Genomic DNA, 24603 nt, shown 5'->3' with positions numbered 1-24603 from the left:
TGGTGGGGCCCAGATGGGCTGTCTGTGAACCCATGGAAGACCAATCCCTTTCATCCACCCACTGTCTTAGCGTTTTCAAAGGGCTTTCACCTCTGAACCCAGGCATCCTCGGAGATGAGTGAGTGAAGCAGGTCCCATGAGTGTCTGCTGGCCCGGCCCCCACGGAAGAGGGGAGGGTGTGCCGTCCCGAGTGGAGCCGAGGCTCGGGGCACACAGGAAAGAACGCCGCCCACCCGGGCTCCTGGAGACGGAGAACTTGGTGTGAGGTCTTGGGAAAACAGTTTGACCCTATGTTTCAAGAGCCAGAAAAACGTTTCCACCCCTTGACCTGGTAACCCCGTTGGTGGGGATTTTATCTTAGTGGGATAAGATAACAGGGAAGTGGGAGGTGAGATGCTCACTGCAGCACTGTTTATGCTAGCTAAACATGGGCCGTGATGGATGTCAGAGTGAGAGGGAGATTAAGCTGTGGTCCTCCAGGATACCCTGCAGCCATCACAGCCGAGGGGAAGGCTGGATAAGAAAGGAGAAGTGCTGGGTTGAGTCAGAGCCTGCGCAGGGCAGCGCACCGAGGTCACAGCCGTGGACGTGAGCCAGAGTGGATGGGGACGTTGGTGCTGGAGCAGTCGTCCGTTTGCTTTTGTAACACTCTTGACTGAGAAATTTCGGTTTTATTTTTTTACGTAAAAGGGGAGGGGGTTTGTATCACTGTGAACATGCTTTCCTGACCGTGTCTCCTGCCAAGGGGTCAGAGCCCTCCTCAGGCCCCCCGCCCCGAGCTGCCTGTCACAGCCCTGGGTGCCTGTGGGGGGACCGCATGGCTAGGCTCTGGGGCCAGGGCCCATCCTGTTCTCAGTCAGCGTTTGTTGAGTCGGGGAATGAGTGAGCCGCAGGCGGCGAGGGAGGCGTCTGCCCCTACAGCCGTAGCTGCGGGCAGTGCCCCCTTTGGTGGCAAAGCCTCTGCACCAGCCAGGCCCAGGCCTCAGCCCCTTTCCTCGCTGCCCCCGCTCCTGGGGACACGCCACACAGTGGCGCACTGTAGTCTTCCCCCTTCCCGCTACTGGACCTTTAGACGTTGTCTCCAGATCTGCACCTCTTATAAATAAAACTGCAGTGGATGTCTCTGTGTGCACATCTCTTTCCTTTTGGTGAGAAACAACAAAGGTTGGGCCCCGTCTAAGCATTCTAATGTCCCCTGTCCCATTCTCTGAGTGGCCCTTTCTGACCACTTGTTTGTACAGACCACAGTCCAGGAAGGAAGCAGAAAGACTGTCCCTATCCACATTTCCTCAGTTGCAAACAGGGCTTGGGTGGGTAGTGACAGGAAAATGTTCTTTTTCTTGCTAATGTGGAGGAATCCGCAGAAGTTTGTGTTCAGCCACGTGCTATTGGACTTTGCCTGCATGGGCGAGGATTTCTCCCTAGGTGGGGGAGCAGCTTTGTTCCCAGCCCAGTTCTGTAGAAGTGAACATACTTGTGAATAAACTGGGCCCCCGGGGGCCTGCCTGGAGGGGCGCTGTCCAGTAAACACCAGGCCTCTGGTCATCTCAGGAGCTGTTAGCCAGCTTGTTGGAGCCATGGAGGGTTGTGGCCACAGGGACTGATGTGCAAAATGACCGAGTTGATTCTCCATCCAGGTCCAGGGGCTGAGAGGAGGCCGTAGAGAAGGGGTTAGGAGCAGGCACCTGGGCTGGGTCACCTGAGTTTGCATCCCAGCTTTCTGGCTGTGGTCCCTCAAGCAACTTGTTGCCTCCCGAAGCTCTGTTTTCTCTACCCTACTTCATCGATTCTAAGATGCACACATTTCCACCTTGTGACTTCTCTGAAATTGAGATGCATCTTTCAGTCAGTGGCGTCTCATAGTTGCTGTCAGCCAGCTGGTATTCGTGATGGAGTTGTGTGAAAACCTTCCGTGGACACCTGCTGAGACCAAGATGGCGCCACATCTACGCATCTTAGATTTGATGAGCTGTGGTAAATAATGGGAGGCGTGCATGAGCTAATGCTGGGGAAACACTTAGCACTGCTTCTGGTCCATCAGAAGGGGTCAGTAGGGGCTTCCTACCTACGTCCTTTTTGGAGGGTTTCAAGATGACCAGGACAGTGCCCCTGAGGAACTTGGAGCCTCTTGGGAAGATGAGCTGTACCCCCAAGGGAGAACAGGGCAGAATGATTTGGGTCATTTGTGGAAGACAGAAGTCTGTCTAGAGCAGAGAGGACTTTGCAGTGGAGTTGTATGTGAGGTGAATGTAAAAGGATGGTAGGATCTGAGCATGTGAGGGAGGAGAGGGTGGATTCCAGGAGAGAGCAGCACGCTTCATGCCTGGCAGTGTGCCTGCTGCCCTTCCTGCCTGCGCACAGCTCCTGCTGCTTTGCCCTGGGGGGTGTCTGGGCTTGGGCCATCTGCCTGCCTAGCCCATGGGCAGAGGACCTGGGCCATTGTGAGTTGTCCTGACCCCAGCTAGCAGCAGGGCTGGAGGAGGGCCTGTGACCTCTGGGGCTCTGAGTTCTCTGAGGCATTTTGTTGGGCCGTGGTGACTGGTGGTAAAGCCAGGCTATGGAGGCAAGCCCTGGGCTCCTCCAGGTTTCTGTGAAACTTGGAGTTGATGCCCAGCATTCATCCAATCAGCTGCATTTAGGAGAAAGTTAAAAAAGATTTTATCCTCAACCAGTGTGGAAAATGTCTGGAGTGAAGTAATGGGCCCAGACAAGCTGTAATAATAATACAACAGCGTCAGCAGGCTTCAAAAGCAGCCCAAGTGAGTCAGAGCGTGCTGTCCACGGGCGGTGGCCCAGGGGAGGGTCAGTGGGATGTGTCCTGTGGGGAGGTGGGCATCGGTTGTCCTCGCTAGCCCTGGAGGAAACCCGAGCCTGCAAGAACGCCTGGCCTTCCGATGAGGGGTCTTGTGCCCCTGTGTCTGCAAAACTCCGCAGGGATGCTGGAGTGGCGGGTAGGGGGACTTGAACCGTTTCCCCATGAAGACGCTCTAGGAGCAAACACGTTTAAGGCTCTTGGTGGACATATTGCCAAACTGCTCTCCAAATGGGTGGGGCAGCTTGCATCCCAGTGCCTGCCTCTGCCAGTTAGGCCAAACAGCCTGACCTTTGCCAAAGTGAGAGGCCAAACTTGCCCTTCTTTGATGGCTCGCGAGGGTGAGCTTTTATCTTGTGTTAAGCCTGTTGGCTGATCTTTTGTGGAATGTCTGTTCATTCTTTGCAGTCTCCTAATGGGATTTCTAATTTTCTCCCCCCATTTTTTGTTATCTGTAAGAGCGTTTTATAGATTAAAGATACAAGCCTTTGACAAATGTTGTGAGCACTTTTTTCTCGTTTCATTTAGGTTTCTTTTTTTACTTATAGAAGTTTAGCTTTTATGCAGTCACACCTCAATTTCTTCCTTTGGATTTAGGCTCAGAAAATCTCTCCCTACCGTGAGATTAGATAAGCAGTCATTTGTTCCTCTAGTTATCTTAAGATTTCAGTTTCAACATTTTCTTCTGTAATCCACGTGGCTAGGTTTGGGGTCTGATTAGCCCCCAGCCATGCCAGTAGCCCGGGCCCAGCCCCATTTGTTGAATGGCTGCTCTCCCTGCCCCGCCTGCCCCACCCGCCTGCCCCTGGTCTCTCCAGGAATCATGTTTGTGCAAGAAGAGGCCCTGGCCAGCAGCCTGTCATCCACCGACAGTCTGACTCCTGAGGACCGGCCCATTGCGCGGGGATGCTCTGATTCCTTGGAGTCCATCCCTGCGGGACAGGTAACATCCTCCTCCTGCTTCTAGGGGTTGGTTTCCTCTGCAGCCAGCTCTTCTGCCTGAAGCTGTCTGGAAGTATGAGGTGGCCTGGCTGGAGCTGTAGCAGACGCTGCCAGTGCTTGGTGTGCTCTGTGGTTAAGGGTCTGTTCAGTTAGCGTCTGTCGTCTGTCTCTTTCTTTGGACTGATGGGAATAGGCAGTTTTCTCTTACTGGACCCTGGGGGGCAAAGCCACATAACCCTTAGTACATGTGAGCAGACTCCCTGGGGAAAGTTCAGAAGGCCCTAGTCAGGGGTGGCTTGTTTGGGCTCCACACCCATCAGGAAGTTTCTCCCCCTGCTGTCTGGCACCCCTGCGCCATTTTGCCTGTTTCTGCATGTCACCCACCCTGGTAATCTGGGACATGCTGTGACTCTGTTACTTCCGTGGCTGCTCCTGAGGGTCCCTGAGCTGCTTCCTGTGTCTTGGAAAGAAAGAGGACGGCAGGTGTGGTGCGAGGGGCTCATTTGCTGTGTGCGTGGGGAGTGTGCTTGGTAGCTGGGCCTGCCCAGCCCTGTCTCTTTTCACCAACACAGTGTCACGGCCGTGTGGCACTGGGGCAGTGGGCAGAGTCCTTGCTCTGTCCCAGCACTCCACTGCACTCTCCCTTCACCCTCCCCAGGGTCACAGCAGGAGGCTCCTGAGCCCTAGGTCTTCCCCGCTGCCCAGAGACCATTGGGAGGGCCTTGCCAGGCACTGCACAGCCTCCGCTCACCATGTCCTCTGCTGGCCCGGTACCAAGTTGGTAGATGGTCCACATGGACCCTGTGGGATGGCACAGGGAACATTCAGATGCCAGACCTGGAGGCACAAGCTGAGCTTGTGGAGGGCGAGAGGCTTTGGCCCAGGGGTTGGGAGTGTGGGCTGGGGTCAGACCACCGACACGGTTGGGAATCTTAGCTCTGCTGTGCACTGGCAGGATGACTGAGTGAGTCTCTCTGCCTCTCTGGGCCCCAAGATCCACCCTAGGGTGGAGTGTGGGGATAGCAAGGAGCCTCCTGCTGGGCCACAAAGGAGTGCTCAGGGCCTGCCGCCCGGTGAATGCCAGGGCATGGCTGCGGCAGGTGGGGGCTGACCGCGTTTCCTTTCCTGGCAGGCACCTTCTGATGATTTAAGAGACGTGCCGGGAGCTGTTGGCGGTGCAAGGTAAGGAAGAGGCTATCGTGGAAGGCATTCTGGGCCTTCTGCACACACTCTGTGGGCCAGTAGTAACCAAGATTTTCTTAAAAGTCTGTTTGCAGAAGTCCTATAGAACTATTTCTTCCTTTAAATAAATAAACACAGCTGAAATGGGCTCTGGTCTGTTTCCAAGTTTTAATCCCTAAACTTTGCATTGACACGTTATCCTATGCTAGGGGTCAGCAGGTCAAAGCCAATTTAGTCCACTGCCTGTTTTATACAGTCTGTGAGCTAAAAATGATTGTTCCATTCTTAAGGAGCTGTTTTTTTTTTAAAAAAATGATGTGGGTGGGGTAGCCCCCAAAGCCTCAAGTGTTTACTGTCTTTACAGAAGAGGTTCCCCAACCCATTCTACATACCCTTTTTCACCAGGGCCAGTAGAGGCCAAGAGGTGCTTGAATTTTTTTAAATTTTTATTGGAGTATAGTTGATTTACAATGTTGTGTTAGTTTCAGGTGTACAGCAAAGTGAGTCAGTTTTGCATGTGTCCACTCTTTTTAAGGTCTTTTCCCATATAGATCATTACAGAGTGTTGAGTAGAGTTCCCTGTGCTATACAGTAGGTCCTTATTATCTATTTTATATATAGTAGTGTATACATACGAATCACAATCTCCCATTTTATTCCTCCTCCAATTCCCCCCGGTAATCATAAGCTTGTTTTCTACATCTGTGACTCTATTTCTGTTTTGTAAATAAGTTTATTTGTACCACTTTTTTTAGATTCCACATATAAGCGATATCATATGATATTTGTTTTTGTCTAACTTCACTTAGTATGACAATTCCTAGGTCCATCCATGTTGCTGCAAATGACATTATTTCATTCTTTTTTATGGTTGAGTAGTATTCCATTGTATATATGTACCAGATCTTCTTTTTCCATTCACCTGTTGATGGACATTTAGGTTGCTTCCATGTCTTGGCTATTGTAAACAGTGCTGCAGTGAACATTGGGGTGCATGTAGCTTTTCGAATTACGGTTTCCTCCGGATACATGGCCAGGAGTGAGATTGCTGGATCATATGGTAGTTCTATATTTAGTTTTTTAAGGAACCTCTATACCGTTCTCCATAATGGTTGTACCGATTTACATTCCCACCAACAGTGCAAGAGGGTTCCATTTTCTCCACACCGTCTCCAGCGTTTACTGTTTGTAGATTTTTTGATGTTGGCCATTCTGACCGGTGTGAGGTGAAACCTCACTGTAGTTTTGATTGGCATTTCTCTAATAATTAATGATGTTAAGCATCTTTTCGTGTGCTTTTTGGCCATCTACATGTCTTCTTTGGAGAAATGTCTATTTAGATCTTCCACTCATTTTCTGACTGGGATGTTTGTTTTTTTGATATTGAGCTGCATGAACCGTTTGTATATTTTGGAGATTAATCCCTTGTTGGTCGCTTTGTTTGCAAATGCTTTCTTCCATTCTGTGGGTTTTTTCTTTCTTTTTTTTTTTTTCTTAACATCTTTATTGGAGTATAATTGCTTTACACTGGTGTGTTAGTTTCTGTAGGTTCTTATTAGTTATCTGTTTTATACATATTAGTGTATATACGTCAGTCCCAATCTCGCAGTTCATCCCACCACCACCACCACCACCCCCCGTTGCTTTCCCCCCTTGGTGTCCATACGTTTGTTCTCTACATCTGTGTCTCTATTTCTGCCCTGCAGACTGGTTCATCTGTACCATCTTTCTAGGTCCCACATATATGTATTAATATATGATATTTGTTTTTCTCTTTCTGACTTCACCCTGTAGGACAGTCTCTAGATCCATCTACGTCTCTACAAATGACCCAATTTCGTCCTTTTTTTTGTGGCAGAGTAATTCTCCATTTTATATATGTGCCACATCTTCTTTATGCATTTGTCTATCGATGGGCATTTAGGTTGCTTCCATGACGTGGCTATTGTAAATAGTGCTGCAGTGAACATTGGGGTGCATGTGTCTTTTTGAATTATGGTTTTCTCTGGGTATATGCCCAATAGTGGGATTGCTGGGTTATACGGTAATTCTATTTTTAGTTTTTTAAGGAACCTCCATACTGTTCTGCATAGTGGCTGTATCAATTTACATTCCCACCAACAGTGCAAGAGGGTTCCCTTTTCTCCACATGTGGGTTGTCTTTTCATTTTGTTTATGGTTTCCTTTGCTGTGCAAAACCTTTTAAGTTAAATTAGGTCCCATTTGTTTATTTTTGTTTTTATTTTCATTACTCTAGGAGGTGGATCAAAAAAGATATTGCTGTGATTTATGTCAGCGATATATGTATATACGTATACATATATACATGTGCAATGTATGTGTATACAATGTATACATGTGTATATTTATATACATATATATACACATATACAATATATGTATACATATATTTTAGTTTGCTTGTTTTTTTAATTGAAGTATAGTTGATGTACAATATTATATGTTACAGGTGTACAATATAGTGATTCAATTTTTAAAGGTTATAATCCAGTTATAGTTATTATACAATATTGACTGTGTTCCCTGTGTTGTACAATATATCCTTGTACCGTTTTTTATACATAATAGTTCATACTTCTTAATCCTGTACCCCTATCTGGCCCCTCCTTCCTTCCCTCTCCCCATTGATAAACACTAGTTCTCTATATCTGTTTTGTTATAGTCACCAGTTTGTTTTATTTTTTAGATTCCACATAAAAGTGATATCATACATTTTTTGATGATGGCCATTCTGACTGGTGTGAGATGATATCTCATTGTAGTTTTGATTTGCATTTCTCTAATGATTAATGATGTTGAGCATTCTTTCATGTGTTTGTTGGCATTCTGTATATCTTCTTTGGAGAAATGTCTATTTAGGTCTTCTGCCCATTTTTGGATGGGGTTGTTTGTTTTTTTGTTATTGAGCTGCATGAGCTGCTTGTAAATTTTGGAGATTAATCTAGAAACAATAAATGCTGGAGAGGGTGTGGAGAAAAGGGGACACTCTTGCACTGCTGGTGGGAATGTGAATTGGTTCAGCCACTATGGAGAACAGTATGGAGGTTCCTTAAAAAACTACAAATAGAATTACCATATGACCCAGCAATCCCACTACTGGGCATATACCCTGAGAAAACCAAAATTCAAAAAGAGTCATGTACCAAAATGTTCATTGCAGCTCTATTTACAATAGCCCGGAGATGGAAACAACCTAAGCGCCCATCATCGGATGAATGGATAAAGAAGATGTGGCACATATACACAATGGAATATTACTCAGCCTTAAAAAGAAATGAAATTGAGCTATTTGTAATGAGATGGATAGACCTAGAGTCTGTCATACAGAGTGAAGTAAGTCAGAAAGAAAAAGACAAATACCGTATGCTAACACATATATATGGAATTTAAGGAAAAAAAATGTCATGAAGAACCTAGGGGTAAGACAGGAATAAAGACGCAGACCTACTGGAGAACGGACTTGAGGATATGGGGAGGGGGAAGGGTGAGTTTTGACAGGGCGAGAGAGAGTCATGGACATATACACACTAACAAACGTAGTAAGGTAGATAGCTAGGGGGAAGCAGCCGCAAGGCACAGGGATATTAGCTCGGTGCTTTGTGACAGCCTGGAGGGGTGGGATGGGGAGAGTGGGAGGGAGGGAGACGCAAGAGGGAAGACATATGGGAACATATGTATATGTATAGCTGATTCACTTCGTTATAAAGCAGAAACTAACACACCATTGTAAAGCAATTATACCCCAATAAAAATGTTTAAAAAAAAAAATAAGTGATATCATACAATATTTGTCTGTTTGACTTATTTCGCTTATCATAATACCCTCCAAGTCCATCCATGTTGTTTCAAATGGCAAAATTTCATTATTTTTATGGCTGAGTGGTATTCCATTGTACATATGTACCACATCTTCTTTATCCAGTCATCTGTTGATGGACACTTAGGTTGCTTCCATATCTTGGCAATTGTAAATAATGCTGCTGTGAACATTGGGGCACATCTATCTTTTTGAATTAGTGTTTTGGTTTTTTGGGGGTATATACTCAGGAATGGAATTGCTGGGTCATATGGTAGTTCTATTTTATTTTTTTTTTTAGCGGAACGCAGGCCTCTCACTGTTGTGGCGTCTCCCGTTGCGGAGCACAGGCTCTGGACGCGCAGGCTCAGTGGCCATGGCTCACGGGCCCAGCTGCTCCGCAGCATATGGGATCTTCCCAGACCGGGACACAAACCCATGTCCCCTGCATCGGCAGGCGGACTCTCAACCACTGTGCCACCGGGGAAGCCCTATTTTTAGTTTTTTGAGAAACCTCCATACTGTTTTCCACAGTGGCTGCACCAAGTTATATTTCCACCAACAGTATATAAGAATTCCCTTTTCCCCACATCCTTGCCAACATTATTTGCATTCTTTTTGATGATAGCCATTCTGACACGTGTGAGGTGATAGCTCATTGTGGTTTTGGTTTGCATTTCCCTGATGATTAGTGATGTTCAGCATCTTTTCATGTGCCTGTTGAGTGCTGCCTATATTTTCCTCTAAGAGTTGTATAGTATCCGGCCTTACATTTAGGTCTTTAATCCATTTTGAGTTTATTTTTGTGTATGGTGTTAGGAAGGGTTCTAATTTCACTCTTTCACATGTAGCTGTCCAGTTTTCCCAGCACCACTTATTGAAGAGACTGTCTTCTCTCCATTGTATATTCTTGCCTCCTTTGTCATAGATTAGTTGACCATAGATGTGTGGGTTTATCTCTGGGCTTTCTCTCCTGTTCCATTGATCTATATTTCTGTTTTTAATGCCAGTACCAAACTGTTTTGATTACTGTAGCTTTGTAGTATAGTCTGAAGTCAGGGAGGCTGATGCCTCCAGCTCCGTTTTTCTTTCTCAAAATTGCTTTGGCTATTCAAAGCAATTTGTCTTTTGTGTTTCCATACAAATTGTAAAATTTTTTGTTGTAATTCTGTGAAAAATGCCATTAGTAATTTGATAGGGATCGCATTGAATCTGTAGATTGCTTTGGGTAGTATAGTCATTTTGACAATATTGATTCTTCCAGTCCAAGAACATAGTACATCTCTCCATCTGTTTGTGTCATCTTTGATTTCTTTCATCAGCATCTTATAGTTTTCTGAGTACAGGTCTTTTGCCTCCTTAGGTAGGTTTATTCCTAGGTATTTTATTCTTTTTGTTGCAATGGTAAATGAGAGTGTTTCCTTAATTTCTCTTTCTGATCTTTTGTTGTTAGTGTATAGGAACGCAAGAGATTTCTGTGTATTAATTTTGTATCCTGCAAATTCACTGATGAGCTCTAGTAATTTTCTGGTAGTGTCTTTAGGATTCTCTGTGTATAGTATCATGTCATCTGCAAACAGTGACAGTTTTACTTCTTCTTTTCCAATTCGGATTCCTTTTATTTCTTCTCTGATTGCCGTGGCTAGAAATTCCAAAACTGTGTTGAATAAAAGTGGCAAGAGTGGACATCCTTGTCTTGTTCCTGATCTTAGAGGAAATGCTTTCAGTTTTTCACCATTGAGAATGATATTGGCTGTGGGTTTGTCTTATATGGCCTTTATTATGTTGAGGTAGGTTCCCTCTGTGCCCGCTCTCTAGAGAGTTTTTATCGTAAATGGTTGTTGGATTTTGTCAGAAGCTTTTTCTGCATCTATTGAGATGATCATATAGTTTTTATTCTTCAGTTTGTTAATGTGGTGTATCACATCGACTGATTTGCATATATTGAAGAGTCCTTGCATCCTGGGATAAATCCCACTTGATCATGGTGTATGATCCTTTTAAGGTGTTGTTGGATTCTGTTTGCTAGTATATTCTTTTTATCATCTTTATTAGCGTATAATTGCTTTACAGTGGTGTGGTAGTTTCTGCTTTATAACAAAGTGAATCTGCTATACATATATCCCTATATCTCCTCCCTCTTGCGTCTCCCTCCCACTCTCCCTATCCCACCCCTCTAGGTGGTCACAAAGCACTGAGCTAATCTCCCTGTGCTACGTGGCTGCTTCCCACCTAGCTATCGGTGTTACGTTTGGTAGTGTATATATGTCCATGCCACTCTCTCACTTCGTCCCAGCTTACCCTTCCTCCTCCCTGTGTCCTCAAGTCCATTCTCTACATCTGCATCTTTATTCCTGTCCTGCCCCTAGGTTCTTCAGAACCTTTTTTTTTGTTTTTAGATTCCATATATATGTGTTAGCATATGGTATTTGTTTTTCTCTTTCTGACTTACTTCACTCTGTATGACAGACTCTAGTTCCATCCACCTCACTGCAGATAACTCAATTTCGTTTCTTTTTATGGCCGAGTAATATTCCATTGTATATATTTGCCACATTTTCTTTATCATATTCCATTGTATATATGTGCCACGTCTTCTTTATCCATTCATCTGTCGATGGATACTTAGGTTGCTTCCATGTCCTGGCTATTGTAAATAAGCTGCAGTGAACATTGGGGTACATGACTCTTTTTGAATTATGGTTTTCTCAGGGTATATGCCCAGTAGTGGGATTGATGGGTCGTATGGTAGTTCTATTTTTAGTTTTTTAAGGAACCTCCATACTGTTCTCCATAGTGGCTGTATCAAGTTACATTCCACCAACAGTGCAAGAGGATGCCCTTTTCTCCACACCCTCTCCAGCATTTATTGTGTGTAGATTTTTTGATGATGGTCATTCTGACTGGTGTGAGGTGATACCTCACTGTAGTTTTGATTTGCATTTCTCTAATGATTAGTGATGTTGAGCATCCTTTCATGAGTTTGTTGGCAATCTGGATATCTTCTTTGGAGAAATGTCTGTTTAGGTCTTCTGCCCATTTTTGGATTGGGTTGTTTGTTTTTTTTTGATAGTGAGCTGCATGAGCTGCTTGTAAATTTTGGAGATTAATCCTTTGTCAGTTGCTTCATTTACAAATATTTTCTCCCATTCTGAGGGTCGTCTTTTCGTCTTGTTTATGTTTTCCTTTGCTGTGTAAAAGCTTTTGAGATTCATTAGGTCCCATTTGTTTATTTTTGTTTTTATTTCCATTTGTCTAGGAGGTGGGTCAAAAAGGATCTTGCTGTGATTTATGTCATAGAGTGTTCTGCCTGTGTTTTCCTATAAAAGTTTTATAGTGTCTGGTCTTACATTTAGGTCTTTAAACCATTTTGAATTTACTTTTGTGTATGGTGTTAGGGAGTGTTCTAATTTCATTCTTTTACATGTAGCTGGCCAGTTTTCCCAGCACCACTTATTGAAGAGGCTGTCTTTTCTCCATTGTATATTCTTGCCTCCTTTATCAAAAAAAAGGTGACCATATGTGAGTGAGTTTATCTCTGGGCATTCTATCCTGTTCCATTGATCTATATGTCTGTTTTTGTGCCGGTACAATACTGTCTTGATTACTGTAGCTTTGTAGTGTAGTCTGAAGTCGGGGAGCCTGATTCCTCCAGCTCCATTTTTCTTTCTCAAGATTGCTTTGGCTATTTGGGGTCTTTTGTGTTTCCATACAAATTGTGAAATTTTTTGTTCTAGTTCTGTGAAAAATGCCATTGGTAGTTTGATAAGGATTGCATTGAATCTGTAGATTGCTTTGGGTAGTATAGTCATTTTCACAGTGTTGATTCTTCCAATCCAAGAACATGGTATATCTCTCCATCTGTTTGTGTCACCTTTGATTTCTTTTATCAGTGTCTTATAGTTTCCTGCATACAGGTCTTTTGTCTCCTTATGTAGGTTTATTCCTAGGTATTTTATTCTTTTTGTTGCAATCGTAAATGGGAGTGTTTCCTTAATTTCTCTTTCGGATTTTTCATCATTAATATATAGGAATGCAAGAGATTTCTGTGCATTAATTTTGCATCCTGCTACTTTACCAAATTCATTGATTAGTTCTAGTAGTTTTCTCATAGGATTCTCTATGCATAGTATCATGTCATCTGCAAACAGTGACAGCTTTACTTCTTCTTTCCAATTTGGATTCCTTTTATTTCTTTTTCTTCTCTGATTGCTGGGGCTAAAACTTCCCTAACTATGTTGAATAATAGTGGTGAGAGTGGACAACCTTGTCTTGTTCCTGATCTTAGAGGAAATGGTTTCAGTTTTTCACCATTAAGAACGACGTTGGCTGTGGGTTTGTCATATATGGCCTTTATTATGTTGAGGTAAGTTCCCTCTGTGCCTACTTTCTGGAGGGTTTTTATCATAAATGCGTGTTGAATTTTATCGAAAGCTTTTTCTGCATCTATTGAGATGATCATATGGTTTTTCTCCTTCAGTTTGTAAATATGGTTTATCACATTGATTGATTTGCATATATTGAAGAATCCTTGCATTCCTGGGATAAACCTCACTTGATCATGGTGTATGATCCTTTTAATGTGCTGTTGGATTCTGTTTGCTAGTATTTTGGTGAGAATTTTTGTGTCTGTGTTCATCAGTGATATTGGCCTGTAATTTTCTTTTTGTGTGGTATCTTTGTCTGGTTTTGGTATCAGGGTGACAGTGGCCTCATAGAATGAGCTTGGGAGTGTTCCTTCCTCTGCAACTTTTTGGAAGAGTTTGAGAAGGAGAGGTGTTAACTCTTCTCTAAATGTTTGATAGAATTCACCTGTGAAGCCATCTGGTCCTGGACTTTTGTTTGTTGGAAGTTTTTTAATCACAGTTTCAATTTCAATACTTGTGATTGGTCTGTTCCTATTTTCTATTTCTTCCTGGTTCAGCCTTGGAAGGTTATACCTTTCTAAGAATTTGTCCATTTCTTACAAGTTGTCTATTTTATTGGTGTATAGTTGCTTGTAGTCTGTTATTTTCCTTCGTACTTCTGTGGTGTCATTTGTTACTTAACCTTTTTCATGTCTAATTTTATTGATTTGAGCCCTCTCCCATTTTTCCCTGATGAGTCTCTAGCTAAAGGTTTATCAATTTTGTTTATCTTTTCAAAGAACCAGCTTTTAGTTTCATTGATCTTTTTTATTGTTTTCTTTGTCTCTATTTCATTTATTTCTGCTCTGATCTTTGTGATTTCTTCTACTCACTTTGGGTTTTGTTTGTTCTTCTTTCTCTAGTTCCTTTAGGTCTAAGGTTAGGTTGTTTATTTGAGATTTTTCTTGTTTCCTGAGGTAAGATTGTATGCTGTAAACTTCCCTCTTAAAACTGCCTTTGCTGCATCCCATAGGTTTTGGATCGTCATGTTTTCGTCATTTGTCTCTAGGTATTTTTTGATTTTGTCTTTGATTTCTTCAGTGATGCATTGGTTGTTTAGTAACATATTGTTTAGCCTCCATGTGTTTGTGTTTTATAATTTTTTTTCTCTGTAATTGATTTCTAATCTCATAGCATTGTGGTCGGAAAGGATGCTTGATATGATTTCAGTTTTCTTAAATTTACCGAGGCTTGATTTGTTTCCCAAGATGTGATCTGTCCTGCAGAATGTTCAGTGTGCACTTGTGAAGAAAGTGTATTCTGCTGTTTTCGGATGGAATGCCCTATAAATATCAATTAAATCCATCTGGTGTGATGTATCATTTAAGGCTTGTGTTTCCCTGTTGATTTTCTGTTTGGATGATCTGTCCATTGGTGTAAGTGGGGTGTTAAAGTCCCCCACTGTTATTGTGTTACTGTTAATTTCCCCTTTTATGGCTGTTGGCGTTTGCTTTATATATTGAGGTGCTCCTATGTTGGGTGCATATATATTTACAATTGTTATATCTTCTTCTTGGATTGATCCCTTGATCATTATGTAGTGTCCTTTCTTATCTCTTGTAACAGTCTGTTTTGTCTGATACAAGTATTGCTACTCCAGCTTTCTTTTGATTTCCATTGCATGGAATCTCTTTTTCCATCCCCTCACTTTCAGTCTATGTGTGTCTCTTGGTCTGAAGTGGGTCTCTTGTAGACAGCATATATACTGGTCTTGTTTTTGTATCCATTCAGCCAGTCTGCATCTTTTGGTTGGAGCATTTAATCCATTTACATTTAAGGTAATTATCGATATGTTTGTTCCTATTGCCATTTTTTTAATTGTTTTGGATTTGTTTTTGTTGGTCTTCTTTCTTCCCTTTTTCTTTTGTTACCTTCTCTTATGGTTTGATGACTATCTTTAGTGTTGTGTTTGGGTTGCTTTTTCTTTTTTGTGTGTGTATCTATTTTAGTGTTTTGGTTTGCAGTTCCCATGAGGTTTTGATGTAGCAGTCTGCATACAAGGTTGTTTTAAGTTGTGGTCTCTTGATTTCAAATGCAGTTCCCATATTCTGCATTTGTAGTCTCCTCATGGTTGCTGGTTTTGACATCATATTTGTGTATGGGTGATTTCCTACTTAATTACTTTATGTTTGCATTTACCAGTGAGCTTTCCCATTTGTGATTTTCTTATTTCTAGTTGTGGCCTCTTTTTTTTACCCGCCCCCCCCCCCCAGAGAAGTTCCTTTAGCATTTGTTGTAATGCTAATTTGGTGATGCTGAATTCTCTTAGCTTTTGCTTGTCTGTAAAGCTTTTGATTTCTCCGTCAAATCTGAATGAGAGCCTTGCTTGTTAGAGTATTCTTGGTTGTAGGTTTTTCCCTTTCATCACTTATACTCCAATAAAGATATTTAAAAGGCACATATATATATGTATGTATATCTCATGACACTCTCTTCTGGCCTTCAAGAGTTTCTGCTGAAAAAAAAAAAAAAAAAAAGAGTTTCTGCTGAAAAATTAGCTGATGACCTTATAGGGATTCCCTTGTATGTTATTTGTTGCTTTTCCCTTGTTGCTTTTCTGTTTGTTTTTTTTTTTTTTTTTTTTTTTTTTTTTTTGCAGTACGCGGCCCTCTCACTGTTGTGGCCTCTCCCGCTGAGGAGCACAGGCTCCGGACGCACAGGCTCAGCGGCCATGGCTCACGGGCCCAGCCGCTCTGTGGCATGTGGGATCTTCCCGGACCAGGGCACGAACCCGCGTCCCCTGCATCGGCAGGCGGACTCTCAACCACTGCGCCACCAGGGAAGCCCCCTTGTTGCTTTTAATATTTTTTCTTTGTATTTAATTTTTGTCAGTTTGATTAATATGTGTCTCGGTGTGTTCCTCCTTGGGTTTATCCTGTATGGGACTCTGTGCTTTCTGGACTTGGGTGACTGTTTCCTTTCCCATGTTAGGGAAGTTTTCAGCTATAATCGCTTCAAATACTTTCTCAGGCCCTTTCCCTTTCTCTTCTTCTTCTGGGACCCCCTATAATGTGAATGTTGGTGCATTTAATGTCCCAGAAGTCTCTGAGACTGTCCTCATTTCTTTTCATTCTTTTTTCTTTATACTGTTCTGTGGCAGTGATTTCCACCGCTCTGTCTTCCAGCTCACTTATTCGTTCTTCTGCCTCAATTATTCTGCTACTGATTCCTTATGGTGTGTTTTTCATTTCACTTACTGTGTTGTTCATCTCTGTTCTTTAAATCTTTTGTCTCTTTGTTAAACATTTCTTGTATCTTCTTGGTCTGTGCCTACATTCTTTTTCTGAGATTTTGAATCATCATTACTCTGAATTCTTTTTCAGGTAGATTACCTGTCTCTAAAGGAGCTTGAATTTAAAAGTGAAGGTCCTAAGACCCCCAGCCCACTCCCCAAGCCTCTCACCTGTGAAGGCGACTGGGTGCCCCTGCAGGGGACTGTTGTTAAGTTAGTCCATACCCATGAGCACTCATTGCTCTTGGGGCTTGTGGCCAACGTCTGAAGGACTGAGAAGTCTTCATGATGTGCGCAGGATTGTGTTGGATGCCTGTGGTCTGGACCCTGGAAGTGTGGTGGCCCCAGCCTTCCAGCACCTCGGCTCCCCACCAGGGTGCTTGCTAGGACCAGGCTCAGCTGTTTAGGAGGCTTGGGAGACCCATGGGTTGCTTCTTCAGGGCCAGGGGACAGCAGCAGGACTGGACATGGGAGGTGGGGGCATCCCAGCCCAGCATGTCACTGACCTGGCTTCTCCCCACACAGCCCAGAGCACGCAGAGCCAGAGGTCCAGGTGGTGCCAGGGTCCGGCCAGATCATCTTCCTGCCCTTCACCTGCATTGGCTACACCGCCACCAACCAGGACTTCATCCAGCGCCTGAGCACGCTCATCCGGCAGGCCATCGAGCGGCAGCTACCTGCTTGGATTGAGGCTGCCAACCAGCGAGAGGAGGGCCAGGGCGAGCAGGGCGAGGATGATGAGGAGGAGGAGGAGGATGTTACTGAGAACCGCTACTTTGAAATGGGGCCTCCGGATGTGGAGGAAGAGGAAGAGGGTGGGCCAGGAGAGGAAGAGGAAGAAGAGGAAGAAGAAGAGGAGGAGGAGGAGGGCGAGGAGGAGCGCCTGGCTCTGGAGTGGGCCCTGGGCGCAGATGAGGACTTCCTGCTGGAGCACATCCGCATCCTCAAGGTGCTCTGGTGCTTCTTGATCCACGTGCAGGGCAGCATCCGCCAGTTTGCTGCCTGCCTCGTGCTCACGGACTTCGGCATCGCCGTCTTTGAGATCCCGCACCAGGAGTCGCGGGGCAGCAGCCAGCACATCCTCTCCTCCCTGCGCTTTGTGTTCTGCTTCCCGCACGGCGACCTCACCGAGTTCGGCTTCCTCATGCCGGAGCTGTGCCTGGTGCTCAAGGTGCGTCACAGCGAGAACACGCTCTTCATCATCTCAGACGCCGCCAACCTGCACGAGTTCCACGCTGACCTGCGCTCTTGCTTCGCCCCGCAGCACATGGCTATGCTGTGCAGCCCTGTGCTCTATGGCAGCCACACCAGCCTGCAGGAGTTCCTGCGCCAGCTGCTCACCTTCTACAAGGTGGTGGGCGGCTGCCAGGAGCGCAGCCAAGGCTGCTTCCCCGTGTACCTGGTCTACAGTGACAAGCGCATGGTGCAGACAGCCGCCGGGGACTACTCGGGCAACATCGAGTGGGCCAGCTGCACGCTGTGCTCTGCCGTGCGGCGCTCCTGCTGTGCACCCTCTGAGGCTGTCAAGTCCGCTGCCATCCCCTACTGGCTGCTGCTCACACCCCAGCACCTCAACGTCATCAAGGCCGACTTCAACCCCATGCCCAATCGCGGCACCCACAACTGCCGCAACCGCAACAGCTTCAAGCTTAGCCGTGTGCCGCTCTCCACTGTGCTTCTGGACCCCACACGCAGCTGCACTCAGCCGAGGGGCGCCTTCGCAGACGGCCACGTGCTTGAGCTGCTTGTGGGCTACCGCTTTGTCACCGCCATCTTCGTGCTGCCCCATGAGAAGTTCCACTTCCTGCGCATCTACAACCAGCTGCGGGCCTCACTGCAGGACCTGAAGACTGTAGTCATCGCCAAGACCCCTGCAACCGGGGGCAGGCCTCAGAGCCCCCCTGTGGATGGCCAGGCTGCCGAGGACGGGGCCCGGTAAGACCGGGCATGGGCTTTTGGGGGTCAGGGGGCGGGAGGCCGGCTGAGACCACTCACCTCACCCAGATCTCCAGCACCCCCTCAGCATTGCCTTTGGCTCCCTCGGGCTTGGTGCTGGGCTGCTCCTTATCTTCCAAGGCTTCAGAAGAGGCCCAGGAAAGCTGTCCTTCCACAAAGCCAGGCTGGCCCAGTTCTCTGCCATTTAGAGTCCTGTGTGGCTGGGTCCCCAGGCTCCTGCTCCCACCTTGCCTGGCCCTCTCCACTGGGTCCAAGCATGGCCTCTAGGCATCACCCACGCCTCCTCGCCTCCAGGCTCGCAGTCCCGTGGCTGGCTCTGTGAGCCAGGGGGCTGCTTCAGGCACCACCTGCCTCTGACCCCCAGCTCCAAGCCCGTACCCTTTGGTGAGCCACACACGCCTTCTCAGGAAGACCTGGGTTGCTCAGGGCCCTTCTCTGTGTGTAATTTTGTGAGTCCGTTCCAAAGGAAGCTGTTGGCTGAGAGCAGCAAGGTTTGAGTGTGTGAGCTGGGTGGTCACTTTGTGCAAAGCTCCTTTTCTTCTGGGCGGAGAGTGAAGTGCAGAGAGGGGAGGAGTTGGCAGCCCTGTCCTCTTTTTTTTTTTTTAATTTATTTTTGGCTGCATTGGGTCTTCGTTGCTGCGTGTGGGCTTTTTCTAGTTGCGGTGAGCGGGGGCTACTCTTCACTGCGGTGCGCAGGTTTCTCATTGTGGTGGCTTCTCTTGTTGCAGAGCACAGGCTCTAGGTGCGTGGGCTTCAGTAGTTGCGGCACGCGGGCTCAGTAGTTGCAGCTCGTGGGCTCTAGAGTGCAGGCTCAGTAGTTGTGGCGCACAGGCTTAGTTGCTCTGCGGCATGTGGGATCTTCCCAGACTAGGGCTCGAACCCGTGTCCCCTGCATTGGCAGGTGGATTCTTAACCACTGCTCCACCAGGAAAGCCCAGCCCTGTCCTCTTCTTCCTTACTCTCCTTCCCCTGCTCCTGCCCCTGAGCCTGGCTTCTCTCAGGGCCGCCTGGGGTTGGCATATAATGGCTTGTGTGGGGCCATGGTCACACCCACAGGTTCACCTGTGCCTGGGGTTCAAGAGGCACCCTGTGCCCTTCAGGGTGCCCCTTTCTCCTATTACTGCTCCCAACTTCATGTATGCTGGGGCTTCCCTACCTGGGCAAGAAAGCCCTTTGTTTATTGGCCTTCCTGTCCCAGGAGACACGGTGTAGCTCACTTTCTCTTCCATCCTGGTGGACAGTGGAGACCCTGCCCTCACCCCAACATCTCACAGGGCATGCCTTCTCTCTCCAACCCAGCCCCTCAACTGATGCTCCCAAAGGTTATCCAGCATCTTCCTGGCTGAATCAGGGACCCCGTCTTATGCCCAGCTCAAGTTCCATGCTCTCCATAGAGACCCTTGATGCCTCCAGGTACTGGAGAGCCCCTTATGCCAGAGGCGGCCTTGCATGGCCATCTCTCCGTCTCCCTGCCCCTATGATGAGGCTTCAGATGGTGACACTGTGTCTCAGTTACCCTGCCACCCTCAAGCCTGGCTGGACCCTGCCCACAGTAGGGACTGCATGCAGAAAGCAGGCGCTCTGCTTCACCCCAGCAGATGCATCTCTGCCCCAAGACAGCAGGAGGACAGCCCAGAGGGTTTGGGGGCATTTGGCCCAGTGCAGGATCAGGGCCCCAGGGATCTCTTTCAACAGCTGGACTGTCCAGTTGAGAGGATGCCATCCAGGCCTCCCCACCAGCATGAGCTTGGGCATGTAGGCTGGTGGCAGGGAGCTCCAGACTTCTGTGAGGGTTCTTTCTGAGTTTGTTTGATCTCATGCTTGGAACAGACCAGAGAAAACCCAGTGTGGCCACATGCAGTGGTGGCCGAGTGGGGTGAGATCCCGGGCTACCTGAGGAGGCCTCGAAGGCAAACTGAGGAGCAGTTTGAGTATTTGGTTCTCATCTCCATGTTCCCCAAGGTCCCAGCCCTGGGCACCTTGGTCTGTGCTCTGGACTCTGTAGTGGCATTTCTGACACCTTTACCACCTTCTCAAAATGATTTTTCAGCCCATGAGCCACATCTGTCTTTCTCAGCCCTGCCCTATCTTCCCATCTCCCGCCGAAGAGAAAGGGTCCCGGCACTTTCTCTCTGCTCTTTGGTCTTCCCATGAGGAACCAAGATGAAATCCCCAAATGACCCCAGAGGTGGTGTGTGGTACATGCGTTTCCCTCACACTGAGGTTACACGTGGGATGTGAATCTGTATTTGGGACTCATGTGTTAATATGGTTTTTCTTGGGGGATTGGGAGATGCAGCAATGAGCAGCATCTCCAGGAGGTCCCGGCAGAGGCTCCAGCTCCAGCCCCAGCCCCAGCCCCAGCGGAGGTCCCAGCTCTAACCCCAGCAAAGACCCCAGCTCCGGCAGAGCCCTCAGTGCCAGCTTTGGTCCCAGCGGAGGCCCCAGCCTCAGCAGAGACCCCTTTGGAGGCCTCAGTGGGGGCCTCAGCCCCGGCAGTGGAGGCCCCAGCACAAGTGGAGGCCCCCGCCCAGTACCCAAGTGAGCACTTGATCCGGTCCACGTCAGAGGAGAATCAGATCCCTTCGCACCTGCCCGCCTGCCCGTCACTCCGGCACATCGCCAGCCTGCAGGGGAGCGCCATCGTCGAGTTCTTCCACAGCAGCGTTGCCGAGGTAGGGCCAGCGCGCCTGTGGAGGAAGGTGGCACTGTCGTCCTGGGGCCCTGGCAGGCTCATCTTGGGGTTAGCCTCAGGTTCCCAGACTTATGTGTGCTGGCTTTCCCCCAGCTTCAGCTGTTCACAGCTTTGAGGGCCTGAGTAGGGAGAACCTGGGGTGCCCTTCCCTGGCCAGTTGTTCCCTCCATCACCGCCTCCTCCTGTGGCCATTCCTAGCCTCGGGCCCCGGGCAGACCCCACGGCACACCGTCTCCCATCCCTCACCAACTTCGGAGTTTATAAATACGTTGACGAGACACAGTAGAGGTCCCATGCCCCCCCATTCAAGGCTGTGGGCCTGTCCCTGGGACGGCAGGTCACTGGGTAGTGGGGCTGGTGGAGGCCACCCTCCGCAGAGGCCTGCAGGAGGAGCTGTGTGCCCCGGCCGCCCTGCTCTCCTGCAGGCCCCAACCCGGCCCCTCTGTGTCCAGGTGGAAAACGAGGAGCTGCGGCACCTCCTGTGGTCGTCGGTGGTGTTCTACCAGACCCCAGGGCTAGAGGTGACCGCCTGCGTGCTGCTCTCCACTAAGGCCGTGTACTTTGTGCTGCACGATGGCCTCCGCCGCTACTTCTCGGAGCCGCTGCAGGGTGGGCACTGGGGCCTGAGGGGATGGGCGGGGTTCTGTCTCTAGAGCCCCTGTGCCACGTCAGGCAGCAGCGATTTGGCTGCACTGGGCCAAGAATCTATTTTCTGAGGAAGGGGGGTGATGACAGCACTTTCCTCCTGGAGCTGTCACATGGGATGCGAGGCCAGGCGTGAAAGCGCCCAGTAAGGCCCTGTGAGTGCCCGGGACCCAGGCGTGCTGGCGGGGGTGTTGGGCAGCCTCTGCCCCTTGGGGCCTTGGTGGGTGCCTTAGCTAGTGCCCTGTCCTAGGGCTCCTGGTGTCTTCAGCATACCAGGCAAGGCTCAGACTGTAAAACACGTTTCCCCGAGGCCATGTGTGCTCAGAGGTGGTGGGGGCTCCTTGCCAGGCCTCAGTGGGCCAGGCCATCAAGGGGGGCCGTTCCTGTTCCACGCAGCTGCACACCTGGGAACCTTGTGCTCACCCAGCACGGCCACCACCATGTTCTCTCCCTTTCTGTCTACCACAGATTTCTGGCATCAGAAAAACGCCGACTACAACAACAGTCCCTTCCACATCTCTCAGTGCTTTGTTTTAAAACTCAGCGACCTGCATGTAGTCAACGTTGGACTCTTTGACCAGTATTTCCGGCTGACGGGTGAGTGGCCACTGTGCTTTTGTCCTATTTTGGGTGAAGGCCAGTGTCACCAGTGGGCTTCTACCTTCATATGTGGGTGCATTATCGCAGGCAGAGTTTATCTGCTCAAAAGCCAGTTCACCGGAGCGGGAGGAAGCAGCTTCAGGAACTGCTGAGAGGGCAGAACTCACCCTTCAGGACTTGGAGCGAGAGGCTGGGGACAGAGGCGGCAAAGTGCTGGGTGGGCGGGCAGAGTGGGCCCTGGGCTCATGGGCAGGATGTTTCTGACTCATACTTCCTGAAGAGAGAAAGCTAAGCTCTTTCCCTAATGCCTCTGTATCCCCTTCCAGAAAAATGTTACAGCCCTTCCGGCCTGAGAAATGGCCATCTCCCCAGGCCCCGTGATGCTTCCTCAAGTGGGTCCTCCTGACCCTGGCTCTGTGGTCCTCAGGTCCAGGCTAACCTGCTAGAGACTAGAGACGGCTCCAGGGGTGGGGATGGGGCTGGGGGGAGTAGCAGCCTGCAACCGTGCCCGGCCCCTTCTCCCGCAGGCTCCTCTCCGGCGCAGGTGGTTACATGCTTGACACGGGACAGCTACCTGACACACTGCTTCCTCCAGCACCTCATGGCCGTGCTCTCCTTGCTGGAACGCACACCCTCACCTGAGCCTGTCGACAAAGACTTCTACTCTGAGTTTGGAAACAAGACCACAGGTATCCCCACCCAGCTCGGGTCTCCTCGCCAACCCCAAGGGCTGCAGCAGGCCCCGGAACAACCTCTCTGTGGCGCAGCACCCTCTCTGCTTCTAGCTCTCTCTCTCTCTCTCTTTTTCTGCTTAGTCAGCTAGGGTTTTCCATGGCTTTTCCATGGCAGAGTCTCTGGCCCGGCAAATCCACAACCGTTCAGCATCTCAGTGTCTGCTCTTCTCTGAGCTGCTGGCCTGAGGGTCTCTGCCTGAGGGTGGGGGCTTGGAGTGCTCTCTCCCACTTCTGACAGACACGTGACTCATGCTGCCGTCTCTGGGTGGCTTGGGGCTGCTGGTGAACCACCACAGGCCAGTTCCAGGCTGCAGCCCCGGTGGCGTCTCTCTCTGCAGGGAAGATGGAGAACTATGAGCTGATCCACTCAAGCCGTGTCAAGTTCACCTACCCCAGTGAGGAGGAGGTCGGGGACCTGACATTCACTGTGGCCCAGAAGGTGGCTGACCCAGAGAAGGCGCCATCCCTCAGCATCCTGCTGTACGTGCAGGCCTTCCAGGTGGGCACACCACTGTCTGGGCGCTGCAGGGGCATGTTGCGCCCCAAAACGCTCCTGCTCACCAGCGCCGAGATCTTCCTCCTGGACGAGGACTTCGTCCACTACCCGCTGCCCGAGTTCGCCAAAGAGCCGCCACAGAGGGACCGGTACCGGCTGGATGACGGCCGCCGCATCCGGGACCTGGACCGCGTGCTCATGGGCTACCAGACATACCCACAGGCCCTCACCCTGGTCTTTGACGACGTGCAGGGCCACGACCTCATGGGCAGCGTCACCCTGGACCACTTTGGGGAGGTGCCAGGTGGCCCGGCTAGAGGCGGCCAGGGCCGTGAGGTCCAGTGGCAGGTGTTTGTCCCCAGCGCTGAGAGCCGAGAGAAGCTCATCTCGCTGTTGGCCCGCCAGTGGGAGGCCCTTTGTGGCCGGGAGCTGCCCGTGGAGCTCACTGGCTAGCCCGGGTTGTGGCTGGCCCTTGCCACCCGCCGTGTCTGGCCTGGTGTCCACTCAGGGCCGGGAAGCAGGCTTTCTTTGCTTTTTTAAAATGTTTTCTCTTCTCTTTCGGTACCTTTGTTTGATTGTCCTCCCAGAGAATGTGAACATGTGTGTTCAGTTGGTTCTCAGCCTCCCGCGGATCTGCTGCCTGCCCCTGGTGCCGCGTGGCCAGGCACACCAGTTTCGTGTCTTTCGTGGGACCGTTGTTAACATGTGGCGCCGTGGGTCTGGTTTACTCTTCTACGTGTCCTTTCCCGAGATGTTAAGTTCAGTCTTGTTGCTGTTGCTGTCATTGTGGGCACTTGCTGCTAACTATGAAGCTGGCAGAGAAATGCACATTGAAAGCTCCCGCTCCATGCAGTTTTCCAAAGGGGAGGCCTCTCCTGGTCCAGAGAAGTGGGAGAGCCCCATGGGGGCAGGAGTCCCCCAGGCCTTGGGGCTGAGAGGGCTGGGAGCAGGGGACCTAGAGCTGCCAGCACCAAGTGTGATTCCTGTTGCCTATTTTCTCTATTCCAGTAAAGCCAAGTTTGACACAGTCTGGGTCTTTTATTTCAAGGGCCACTGGGGTCCCAGCAGGGCATTGGTTCAGGGCGT

General features: G+C 48.6%; 1 protein-coding gene across 3 annotated transcripts in view; it reads left to right on the top strand.

Moving 5' to 3' along the window:
- Positions 1-24545, top strand: part of NISCH (nischarin) — a 44183-nt gene extending 19638 nt beyond the window's left edge. The window contains exons 14-21 of one of the 3 annotated variants that reach the window (XM_032648354.1): positions 3631-3755; positions 4887-4936; positions 16917-18326; positions 20647-21022; positions 21495-21651; positions 22156-22284; positions 22815-22976; positions 23360-24545. In XM_032648354.1, coding sequence (XP_032504245.1) covers positions 3631-3755; positions 4887-4936; positions 16917-18326; positions 20647-21022; positions 21495-21651; positions 22156-22284; positions 22815-22976; positions 23360-23970 — 3020 coding nt within the window. In that variant the 3' untranslated portion in view covers positions 23971-24545. Of the gene's footprint in view, positions 1-102; positions 3756-4886; positions 4937-16916; positions 18327-20640; positions 21023-21494; positions 21652-22155; positions 22285-22814; positions 22977-23359 lie in introns of those variants that run through there. The other 2 variants (XM_032648353.1, XM_032648356.1) reach the window with 2 other exon arrangements.
- Positions 24546-24603: the final 58 nt, after the last annotated feature.

Source organism: Phocoena sinus, chromosome 11 (genome assembly GCF_008692025.1).
Source record: "Phocoena sinus isolate mPhoSin1 chromosome 11, mPhoSin1.pri, whole genome shotgun sequence".
NCBI classification, from domain to species: Eukaryota; Metazoa; Chordata; class Mammalia; order Artiodactyla; family Phocoenidae; genus Phocoena; species Phocoena sinus.
This window is presented reverse-complemented; position numbering and strand designations above follow the sequence as displayed.